This window comes from Mytilus californianus, unplaced genomic scaffold (assembly GCF_021869535.1).
Source record: "Mytilus californianus isolate M0D057914Y unplaced genomic scaffold, xbMytCali1.0.p SCAF_2, whole genome shotgun sequence".
Taxonomy (NCBI): Eukaryota; Metazoa; Mollusca; class Bivalvia; order Mytilida; family Mytilidae; genus Mytilus; species Mytilus californianus.
In genome coordinates, this window is record NW_026262668.1 from 8,538,228 (window position 1) to 8,551,579 (window position 13,352).

Consider the following 13,352-nt stretch of genomic DNA (forward strand, 5'->3'; position numbering starts at 1 on the left):
CATTGTTAGTCAATTTCTTATTGAAGTTATTGCCCTTTAATGATGATTTTTCCCATTTTTGTCTCGCTTGCGACTTTTTATCACAGTATGCGAGACAGGTATTACTATCCGGCCGCAGCGACGGCAATGTAAACTATTTGTTTAAAGCTTTATATTTCAGAAGGTAGAAGACCTGGATGCTTCATACCTTGTATGCAGATACTTTATGTTACGAAGTTTCCGTCTGTCATTGTCCATTGTCCTTGACCTCATTTTCATGGTTTAGGGGCTGCTTGAAAAAAAAATTACAGTTTTTTTTGTCATGTGAATTTCTCACTTATCATGAGCAATAGAATAACTATATTTGGTATATGGCTTCCTTGAAAAGCCTACATGTCTATCAGACACGGTTCACCTGACCTCGACCTCATTTCATGGATCAGTGATCAAGGTTAAAGTAACATGATTCAGTCCATTTCTCAGATACTATAAGCAGTAGGTCAACTATATGTGGTGTATGGAATGATTGCAGGGGTACATGCCAGTCTGGCAGGTTTCATCTGACCTTGACCTCATTTTCTTGGTTCATTAGTCAATTTTAAGTTTTTTGTGTTTTGGTCTGTTTTTCAAGTACTATAAGCAATAGGGCAACTGTATTTGGTGCATGGAATGATTGTAAGGTGTAGATGTCTGTCTAGCCTGTATCATCTGACCTTGACCTCATTTTCATGGTTCATTGGTCAATGTTAGGTTTTTGTGTTTTGGTCTGTTTTTCAAATACTAATAGCAATAGGTCAGCTATACTTGGTGTATGGAATAATTGTAAGGTGTACATGTCTGTTTGGCAGGTTTTATCTGAGCTTGACCTCATTTTCATGGTTCATTGGTCAATGATATGTTTTGTAATTTTGTCAGGTTATCAGATACTATAAGCAACAGGTCAACTATATTTGGAATGATTGTAAGGTGTACATGTCTGTCTGGCCTGGTTCATCTGACCATGACCTCATTATCATAGAACATTGATAATGTAAAGTTTGTGTGATAAATGTAGTAAAACCTTCATGTTACAGTCTTTCAACATATATTAAATGTTAAGAAAAACAGGCGAGTCATTTCAGCGTGTGCATATTGTTCCCATTTTTGCCTATTATCTTGAAAACTAATAGATAGATAGGAACTTTAAATAGCACAAATGATCAGCAAGACAAGATCTATAAATATGCCAAATGGCAGAAATCTTCAGGTGACTCATTATTGGAGTTATTGACCTTAATGATAATTTTTTTGGATTTTTTTACTGTTATCTTGAAAACTTTAATATATAAATAGAAACTTTGAAAAGAAAAAATTTTCAGCAGGATAAGATCTATGAATATATAAACATGACGGGAAGTGTCAGTTTACTCTTAATAGAGTTATTCCCCTTTAATGATGATTTTTACAAAAAAGTGGCCATTGTTGAAGATGCAAGTGAGCGACACTGGCTCTGTAGAGCCTCTTGTTTGTTGTTGCAGAAAATAGTAATAAATATATACTGTGAATTGCAAAAATGTTCAGCAAAATAAGATATACAAATAAGTCAAGACTGCTGAAATTATCTATTGACCCCTTACAGGAATTATTGCCCTTGAATGACTATTTTTACCCATTTTTAGCTCACCTTGCTTAAAAGGCCAGTCTAAATTTTTGCCATCACTTAGCGTCTGTTGTCGTCTGTTAACTTTTACAAATATCATCTCCTCTGAAACTACTGGGCCAACTTTAACCAAATTCTGCCACAATCATCCATGGGGTATCTAGTATCTGATGACCCCCCCCCCCCCCCCCCCCCCCCCCCCCTGCCAACCAACATGGCCGACATGGCTTAAAAATAGAACAAAGGGGTAAAATACAAGTTTTTTTCTATTATCTTGAAAACCACTATAGATAGAGAAAATCTGACAGGGGCCAAAATGTTCAGATTTATTAGATCTATCTACATATATTCACATCTTAACTGTCAGACAACTTTAATGTCCTTAGATGACGAATTTTGCTTTTTTTTCATTTTTGTCTTTTATTTTTGAAAATTATAATAGATAGACAGAAACTTTGAATTCAGATCAGCAAGATAAGATCTATGAATAAGTCTATAATAGATAGACATGGTTGAATTGATCAACTGTCCCTTTAGAGGAGTTATTGCCCTTGAAAGATGGTTTTACCCATTTTTGCTTTATTTGCAAAAAATATAGTGTATAGTGAGATCCAGCATATAGCAAAAATTGTCAACCAATCCTGTATATGAGTTATTTCTACTCAATGATAAATTTTACCCATTTTTTGCATTTTTGTCAAATCTATAGTAGATAGAGAAAAACATTAAAATGCAATAATGATGAGCATGTAAGATTTACCAGTACAAGTTAATAAAAATGAGTGAAATCATCAGACTACTTTATAGGACTTATTGCCCTGAAATCGATTTTTTAATAATTTTAATAGTTATACAATTTTTGCTACCCAAACGAAACTCTTCTACAGAGTCATCTCCTCTTGGTCAAGGTATTTAAACTTTTTCAGTTCAATTGTCCCGTTGAATAATTACAATAGCTATTGTTCTCTGTGTAGTTTATTCACTGGGACCTTTTTTCTTCTAAGAGAAATTAATCACTCATTGATTAATCTACCTGAAGTAAAAATTATCTTGTAAGTAGATGGAAATACATGTAATCAAATAACAAAACTGCATGTGATGATGTATTTATTCAATATCAATAAAATATTTTCTATTTCTTGGAGATTCCTTAACATTACTGTTGAATTAACATATGTTGTGTTTTTATTATGCCCCCGCCGTAGTCGTTGGGGCATTAAGTTTTACCCTTGTCCGTCTGTATGTACGTACGTACGTACCAAAATTAGTTTCCGTTCTCTAAATTGAGTTTGCCTCAACCAAATGTTATATAACTTATACACAATGCTTATTACCACAAAACACAGATCAAGTTTGAATTTTGGTGGCGTCACTTCAACCGTTCTAGAGTTATGCCCCTTTATAAATGGAAAAATTGCAAAATTTTTAGTTTCTGTTCTCTAACTTAAGTTTGCCTCAACCAAATGTTATGAAACTTATACACAATGCTTATTACCACAAAACACAGATCAAGTTTGAATTTTGGTGGTGTCACTTTTACTGTTCTAGAGTTATGCCCCTTTATAAATGGAAAAATTGCAAAATTTTTTATTTTCCTCTTAATATCAAGTAATTTTTAAAATTGAAGATATCTTCCTTTGTCCATGATTATAGTTGAATCAACTGCAATCAATGCTTTATACAATGCAATGTTTAATTTTGACTTCCACTGATAAAATAAAGATCAAGTTGAATTTGGGTAGTGTCACTTTAACCATTATTGAGTTATGCCCTTTATAAATCGAAAGATTGCAAAATTTTTAGTTTCCATTCTGTAACTTAAGTTTGCCCCAACCAAACATTATGAAACCTATACACAATATTCATTACCACAAAACTGAGATCAAGTACAAATATTTTGTTTCCGTTTTCTAACTTTAGTTTGCCTTAACGAAATGTTATGAAACTTATACACAATGCTTATTACTACTTAATACAGATTAAGTACGAAATTTGGTGACGCACTTTTACCATTCTTGAGTTATGTCCCTTTATAAACATAAAAATTGCTGATTTTTTTGTTTCCATTCTCTAACTTTAGTTTGTCTCAACCAAATGTTATAAAACTTATACACAACCGTTCCAGAGTTGTGCGTGTTTACAAATAGAAAAATTACTGAATTTTTAGTTTCTGTTCTCTTCTTTAGTTAGCCTCAACCAAATGTTATGAGACTTACACACAATGCTTATTACCACAAAACTCAGATCAAGTTCAAATTTTGGTAGCGTCACTTTTACCGTTCTTCAGTTATGTCCCTTTATATCTATATGATATGCAAGCGGGGGCATCATCTGTGTCCACATGTGGACACTATCCACATTTATCTATATTAGTTGTCCAAAATAAATAACTATAAGATAATCTTTTTTAAGGTATCTTTTTAGGTAATAGTTATACTCACATATCAATACACCCTCATCATTTCAGCTACAAGAATTCAGTTGTAATATAGAAAAGTATATAATAGGTACTGAGGAAGAAGGACAACACTTATGGCCGATCATAAAGTCTGTGACGATAAGAATTCCAAACTTTTTTACTGGGTGTACATTAGTAGACTTGCCAGGAGTTGGTGATGCAAATGCAGCTAGAGATAGGATAGCACAGGAAGTAAGTTAAACATTAATTTAATCTTAAAAGTTATATGCTAGTCACAACAGTCATAGTAAACATGGTAGTAGTTGGTCTATGCTAAAAGGTATGTTATTAAAAGCTATGAGATATCAGATGTATAAATTTAATGTATAGACAGTTTGACCTTAGACACTAAAAAATCGAACAAGCATATGGCTCTTTTTCATTATTTGGTTTGTCATTATCATGAAACTAACCCTTAAACAGAAGAAAAACCCAAGAAAATGTGTGTCCATAGAACTCCATGCTGCACTTACATTATCCTATGTCCGTGTTCAGTGAACATGATATCAGGGTCAAAATCCTAATTTGCCATTTAATTTTAAAAGTTCACCTCACAATGAACATGTGTACTAATGGAAGTTTAAGAAGATGTGACTAACAATTTTATGGTAAACTACCTAAACCAACATTTAACCTGAGAATGTACTTATGTTCACTATCACATTTCTATGTTCAATTAACCATGTAATTGGAATTAAAACCGTAATTTAGCATATAGTTAAAATGTTCACATCATAATGAACATAATAACTTTCAAGTTGATTTGACCAAAATTCATAGTAAACTACCTTAACAAATAACTTTAACCTGATATTGGAAAGTTTAATCAACTGACAGATGGACGCACAGACTAAAAATACTTATTGCCCCTCTACTGTATTCTATTTCAAAGCAAATTACATGCTGTCATCAACATTGAACATGATTTAGTATACAAGATGCTCCGATTTATGTTTCTCACACACATCAACTATTATGCCCTTAAGATTAGTACATTGGATTCTCACATTTTGGGTATATATACACTGGACAAAAGTCTAATTAAATCATAAGAAATTAAACACATAGCACTGTTTCTGCTGTTCCTCATTTAGAAGCTATTGTGAGGACTTCAACAATTAAGTCAATAAAATTTTGTACAGTGAGTAATCTCAAGGAGACTGACCCATTTGGTGTCAACATAATGCATGTCAATTCTCATTTTTGTTATCATTCATCCCTTATCAAATTTGATTTGAATCCGATTTTCTGACAGCACCAATATTTCCAATTTTCCATAAATTTATTACACACTGAAGGCCTGTTTTCAAAAGGTCTTTAAATCTGTACAAAAATCATCACAGCTATACTTTAAGGTTTCTACAACATTATGTGGTATTTCCCAACATTTACTAACCAGATTATAAATGCTTTGAGTGGCTTGCTTTAAATCTGTAATTTTGGTAGATGTTGGAAATTTGTGATATGAATAAAAAGGTCTTTCAAATATAGATTCAATCATTTTTGCTAGATAAAAAAATATGAAAAATTTCAAAATCCTTGTAAAGTTTTCTTCAACTGTAATCATTAACATAAGAGTTTGATTTCATGAATAATATATGTCAAATTCTTGGGAAAGATTATAATATGAATAAGAGGAAGATTTGGGGGTATGTCAATGAAGCAGCAGTCCACCAATCAAAACAATTAAAATCATCTCGAGTCAAAATATGGTCTTAAACAATATCAGCATGTCTAGCTTTAAATTGCCATGAGTCTTTAAATTAAGCTGTAAAGAAGTTCGGATGAGGATTAGTTTAAATACAGTTTTACCGCATTTGAAATCAGAAACAACAATATAACATTACATTCTCTGTCTACTTGTTTAGTTTGAAATTTTATATTGACACCAATGAACTGTAAAGTTCAAGGTAATAAAGAATTGGAATTAAAAATAAATAAATTCAAAAGCTCGCTCAGAGCTTATGTTGTTTTGTTATTAACTTGCCAACTTAAAATCAAGCTTATTTGATATGCGATTAAATACAGTGTACAACAATTCTAATTTGTTGTATCAAAATAGAAGCTATTCTTATTAAACAAAAAATAAGTGCACAACATTTTTTTTTTGCTATCATGATGGGCTTTTCATGACACAAATGTTACAAGTCCAGTTGTTAGAAACCTAGCCCCTGTCATAGGACTAGTGCTATTTTCAAACCCTGTATATTTTTGATTCCATAAATAATATTCTCCCTGGCTTAGTTTCAATCTCCTTTTAATTCAAAAGTATTGATGATTTTTAACCATTGTTAGCTCATACAAGCCAATAATTCTTTAGAAATAATAAACACCCGAGAGCATTGTGGTCTGTAGTCTAGTTTTTTAAAACAACTGCTCAAATTAAATTTTAGAGAATAATTGGATGCTTCTCTGTAGTTATATTGTGATGTAAAAGTGTTGTATGAAGCACACAAATATGTACCAGTACATGTCTCATTACTTTACAACCCTATAAAAACCTTCAATTCTTATACATTGTCGTTACATTTTTTAATTTCTATTAAATGTTTTTGTTTTGGGTCACTGTTGCCTGCCAATCAAAATGATGGACTCCTTATGAAACATATAATAAGAAAAAGTAAAATATTTATTACTATCTGCATCACATTTTATGACTTAGAAAATATTTTATTGTTAGCACGTAGAAAACTGTTCAAACTTTCTGGTAGTGGCAGATGTGCACCGGGCCTTTAGTAGTAAAATAAACAAAGAGTTGTTAGAAGAGAGATTGAGTCGCCAATTATTAATGGATGGGAACTATTCCAGTGACAAAATAACATTTGTTTGTACAAAGAATGATGACTTGAACTATACAGAATTAATAAGGTATATTATCTTTTACACTTCTCATTTAAATCTATGTTTTTCCATTGTGTATTGTTATATTAATTTAATAGTTGCATTTACATCACCTGTCAATCCATCCTTCTTTTTATCTGTTTGTCTAACAAAAATTTCTGTCAATCTTTTCCAAGGTACTACTGAACAAAAGGACTTCATATTTGGCCAGGAGATTAAGCCTGTTGAGTTAATTATAGTGTGTAAGTTTTCCAGATCTGTCACACACCTACGTTTTTCCAATAAATAGAATTTTGAGTTAGGGTATTGCTTAACACTTTAATGGGTGCCCCTTGTTTTACCAGTAATCTCTTTTAAAACTATATCTTAACAATCCCACAGCTAAGGGGATATTGTCTTTAGTTTTACCAATGTCCATATTTTAGTTATACAAAAGTAAAGGGGCCTTATGCTTTCTAGTCTGTGCATATGTCTGTACAAACGTCCCGTATCCTGTAAAACATTAGTTTAACATAGGTTAAAGTTTAGGTTTAGGGTAGTTTTTGGTCACATCAACTTGAAACTTTGTTCACATTTTCATTATTAAGTGAACTAAATAATAAATATACCAAATTAGGGTTTTGATCAAATTTTACAGTTTACTGAACCTAGAAATAAGATAATGCACATGAGGCATGGTGTCCAATTGATTGTTGACCATTTCGAGGCCCTGCCCACTAGTTCATGGTCCAGTGACTTTGAATTAATTAGCAATGTTGCTGTACATCAGATTGTCTTTTTTGAATTTTATGCAAACAGGCCAGACATTTCTCTGTGTCAACAGTTTATTTGTGTTTTGGGCAAAAACTATGGTAGATGTATTAAATTTATATAGAAAAAAGGATGGGAAATACAACACCAACAAAAAAGAATTTAGTTGTGAATTAAATTTTATTCTAATACATTCAAAAGTTAAATGAAGATTCACATATATTCTGATGAATTAACCATGCTCTTTAGAGCTTCTACTTCTTGTTCCTGTCTCTGATTTTCTTTATACAGGAAGTTAATGCTAAGGAATATTTTTCTTGATTTTATCTTGTTCAGGAAATGATCATAAGTTTTCAACTTTACAGTATATATATAGTCTGAATAGAAGGCAGGGGTTCATTTTTAGCTCACCTGGCCTAAAAGGCCAAGTGAGCTTTACTCATCACTTGGCATCCATTGTCCTTCGTCATCGTCGTCCGTTGTCTTTAACTTTTACAAAAATCTTCTCCTCTGAAACTGCTGGGCCAAATTTAACCAAACTTGGCCACAATTATCATTGGGGTATCTAGTTTAAAAATTTGTCAAATGATCCCGTCCGCCAATCAAGATGGCCGCCATGGCTAAAAATAGAAAATAGGGGTAAAATTTTAGCTTATATCTCTGAAACCAAAGCATTTAGGTTGCTGCCCCTGAATTGGTAATTTTTAGAAATTTTTTCAGCTTTTGGTTATTATCTTGAATATTATTATAGATAGAGATAAACTGTAAACAGCAATAATGTACAGCAAAGTAAGACCTACAAAAAAGTCAACATGACCAAAATTATCAATTGACCCCTTAAGGAGTTATTGCCCTTTATAATCAATTTTTAACAATTTTCATAAATTTTGTAAATTTTTACAAAATAATTTCCAATGAAACTACTGGGCCAAGTTCATGATAGATAGAGATAATTGTAAGCATCAAGAATGTTCAGTAAAGTAAGATCTACAAACACATCACCATCACCAAAACACAATTTTGTCATGAATCCATCTGTGTCCTTTGTTTAATATGCACATAGACCAAGGTGAGCAACACAGGCTCTTTAGAGCCTCTAGTTTTCATTTTTGCCTATTATCACGAAAACTATGATATTTTAATAGAGCTTTATGCCTTATATGATTTAAATTATAATAGATAAATAAACACTTTAAATCACAAAAATGATCAGCAAGGCAAGATCTATTAAAAAGTCAAATTTTGTAGATATGGTTAGTAGACTGTCACTCTTCATAGGAGTGTACATCCCAAAGTTGGTTTCCGTTCTCTAACTTTAGTTTGCCTCAACCAAATGTTATGATACTTATACACAATACTTATTACCACAAAACACAGATCAAGTTTGAATTTTGGTGGCGTCAGTTTAATTGTTCTAGAGTTATGCCCCTTTACAAATGGAAAAATTGCTGAATTTTTGGTTTCCGTTCTCTAACTTAAGTTAGCCTCAACCAAATGTTATGATACTTATGCACAATGCTTATTACCACAAAATACAGATCAAGTTTGAATTTTGGTGGTGTCACTTTTACTGTTCTAGAGTTATGCCCCTTTACAATTGGAAAAATTGCTGAATTTTTCGTTTCAGTTCTCTAACTTAAGTTAGCCTCAACCAAATTTTATGAAACTTATACACAATACTTATTACCACAAAACTCCGATCAAGTATAAATTTATAAAATTATTCTGTTCAAGCAGAGGACAAAAAAAAATATTCTGAATCCAGATTTCCCCAATACCTTATAGTGTTAAATTTTGAACAAAATAAAAATTGGAAGCGTTGAATAACTAGATAAAATTGTTCGCGTTTCTGACTCAGACAAAAAACCATAACCCCCCTTAAAGTTAAATGGCTGCTCCCTTAGTTCTGAGCTTGTGATCAATGTCAGGTATGAATTAAAAACACAGGTAAAAAGTGATTTCCTATCATTAGCCAATATTAAAGGGAAAATTCACGATTTTTTACTTATAGTTTAAATATGTTCATTATAACATAAAATACAGTGCAGTAATAAAGAAGAAAATCAATAATTAATAAATTTTTTATTGACTACTGTGGATTCATTTATTTTCGTGGGTATCAATTTTCGTGGATAGAGAAAAAAAGACGTTTCGTGGTATACGTAAATTCGTGGATCGCTGATTACAAAAAAAAAATTCAGATACGTAATTCGTGGATTTCTTTTTGATTTAGGAGATCATATAACCTCCTTGGTTTGATCAATAATAAAACAAACAAAAAAGATGAAAAACTTTTGATTTGTCAAAATCCTTGCTTGGTCATTCTAGGTTAAAGTGTTCATTGAAAACTTCTATTACAATAATGGACAGAGACAACAAATTGTTTGTTTGTTTTACAATTTATAAATTCTTGTCGTAATTTTATAAGGCATTCAAAACTCTATGATTGAAAACTCATTTCCCTAATCACGATATAATATATAAGTATAAGTAAAAGGTGTGAAAATAAATGTTCCTGTCATAAACACTTATTACCTACGGGCAATATCCCCGTACTAAATCCTATTGATTTTTAATCACCAGTAAACCAAACTATGACACGGTAATTAACAACTTGCAGTTATTTTCCATGAACAGTTTAAATCAATTTTAAAAAGTAATTTATCACTGATATTCGATATATTTATTATTGATTTAATCAAAATACTTGTATCTTCTTTCAATAAAAACATGTGTTATGTTACAATGTTTATCGCTAGTCAACACTATTCTAGAACTGCATAACATAACTGGAAATAAACATCCGACTTCATACACATTTCTCGGGATTATTCTTCGTTGAATTCTTAAATTTGTGGTTCGCTGTGACCCACGAAACCCACGAAAATTGGTATACCACGAATAAAAATGAATCCACAGTACTCCCTGTAGTACGTGACGTCTTCTCCTGGTATTGCATGCCGGGATTTAAAATACAATCATATAAGTCTTGGTCTTTAATCAAATTTTTTACTTAATAATAAGTGCACAGATGACCAATTTTGATAGCTAATGACCATCTGACGATGAACGAACAGACATGCAACTTTTTGCATCCATGAGATAAAATTTTCTATATTTACCGCATATATTTCGATTTATTTTTGTTGACAGCACAAAAAATTATATATATATTTTTTTTTTAATATTTGCTTTTTCCGACTGATAACGTGAACATTAAAGTATATAACTTAAAACTGTAAAGACCAAATATAGGTGTACGCTTATTGACCTTTTACTATCTACGCTATGACTAGGTTTATACGATGTGTGTATTATTCTCTGGCAATAGTTGTGGAAGGCTTGTATAAAGGTAAAATGTTATTTGCAGATCGGCAATTGGCCGGGCCTCTAGGGCTAACCGTGCCAGATGTGACTGTCAATTCGAATCAGTGGATTATAAGACTGGAGGTCTCGTTTAATACACAAAGTTAAAATATATATTCAAGGTGGTGACAAATACAAATAGATCGCCGTGGAATGATTTAATATAGGATTAAACACATTTTTTCTAGAGGTTATTGATGTGTAAACTGGGTTGCTTACTCACAAACTTTACATAAAAGTCCTTCGGACTTTTATTCAGTTTGTGAGTTAATCGCCCCAGTTTACACATCAATAACCTCTAGAAAAAATGTGTTTAATCCAATATTAAATCATTCAACAATAACCTCTAGAAAAAATGTGTTTAATCCTTATAATTCTTAGCAAAACATTCGCAATTTTTAATTAAAGATTTTGTATTCATTGGCTTCTTTTTATCCTCAAATGCACAATGGACATGTCATAACTACAGAGTTAGCTGCCATATTGACTTTCTGAAATCCATAAATATGCGATTAATGCAATAGAATCTAAAATGAAACATCACATACCTCAAAAACGTCCTTTTAATGAGATATTATCCGAATTTGAAGCGTACAAGTAATGGAATAATCTTCGTATGTCGTCATGTTTTGCCATGACGTTAACGCGGTAAGATCATTCATGATATTTCAGGGAATTTTATTTTATTTAAATTTCAAACATTTTCCAAGCTTGAATGCATTATTTCTTTTTTCTATGCTTAAACAAATTATGTAATTTGTTTTTCAATCTCAATTTGCTCAGTACCCCCTGGATCACATGCATGTGTATAGCGCACGAATTGATCAGTGAAAGTAGTTTCGGCAACATGGTTTATCGAAGTGTAAACCAAGGGAAAAGCTTCTAATGGACCAATCAAATTCAAGTATTTGTAAACATGCAAATCATGTAAGAATTATTTATATTTGGTGCTATTATTTATTTGAATTTAATAAGTTAATAAACTAAGAAATGAACAATTTTCGGTTAAAGTCAGGAAACTAAATTCAGGTGTCAGAATGAAATGACATACACTCTTTATCATTTATTTAGGTCTCATATAAAAGGGAAAATAGAACTAGTTTTACCAAAGCATTTTGATTGTCCTTATTAGGCAAAAATGTACTGGAACACTTAAATTTAGACATTTGAACGCCGAGACCAAATGGTGTTAATTAATATCGGAAACCATCTTAAAGTCAACTTTACATGAGCGGAATAGAACCTAGAATATGTACGAATAAAGAGAATTTGTTTTTCAATCTTTGCGCATTTATGATTAATTACTGTAATTTATAATTCATTTAATGACTTAATACCTGTAATACTTCTACCGTTTGGCATTAAATCTCGGTGAGGTCGGGAGGGTTCATTTTATAAAATAATATAGATTATCTGATATTTGGATAATGGAAGGAGCTATATTATAAAAACACATTAATTAGTTACCAATACACTCGAGATCAAAGGTTGTTAATTTTGCTGATCCAATTAACTTTTATTCACATATTTTTATACGACCGCAAAAAAATTTGCTGCCGTATATTGGTATGATGTTGGCGTCGTTGTCGTCAGAAGACACATTGGTTTTCGCACAATAACTTAAGTTTAAGTGAATGGATCTCTATGAAATTTTACCATAAGGTTCAATACCACAAAAGGAAGGTTGGAATTGATTTTGGGGGTTATGGTACCAACAGTTAAGGAATTAGGGGCCAAAAACAGGCAAAAAAAAAGCATTTTTGTAACTTCCAGACAATAACTTGTGTGTTAGTGTATGGATCTCTCTGAAATTGTACCACAAGTTTCCATATCATAAAGGGAATGCTGGTATTGATTTTGGGGGTAATTGCCTCAAAAATTTAGGAATTATGGGCCAAAAAGGGGCAAAAAACAAGCATTTTTCTAGTTTCATGACAATAACTTGTGTGTAAGTGTATGGATCTTTCTGAAATTGTACTACAAGGTTCCATATCACAAAGGGAAAGCTGGAATTGAGTTTGGGGGTAATTGCCCAAAATGTTTAGGAATAAGGGGCCAAAAAGGGCCAAAAATAAGCATTTTTCTAGTTTCCAGACAATAACTTGTGTTCAAGTGTATGGATCTCTCTGAAATTGTACTGCAAGGTACTATACCACAAAGGGAAGGCTGGGATTGAGTTTGGGGGTGATGAATCATAAGGGGGTTCAAAAAATTTGGGGGGGGGGATTTTTTTTCCTTTTTTTCCTTTTTTTTTTCTTTAAAATTTTCCATTTTAAGTTGGTTATTTCTGATTTATGTATAAGAGCAAATAATAATGAT

General features: G+C 31.9%; 1 protein-coding gene across 1 annotated transcript in view; it reads left to right on the forward strand.

Annotated features, from left to right (window-relative positions):
* LOC127727848 (nuclear GTPase SLIP-GC-like) overlaps positions 1–13,352 on the forward strand; it is a 199,256-nt gene that overhangs the window by 80,362 nt on the left and 105,542 nt on the right. The window contains exons 5-6 of the mRNA XM_052234963.1: positions 4,086–4,268; positions 6,757–6,944. Coding sequence (XP_052090923.1) covers positions 4,086–4,268; positions 6,757–6,944 — 371 coding nt within the window. The remainder of the gene's footprint in view (positions 1–4,085; positions 4,269–6,756; positions 6,945–13,352) is intronic.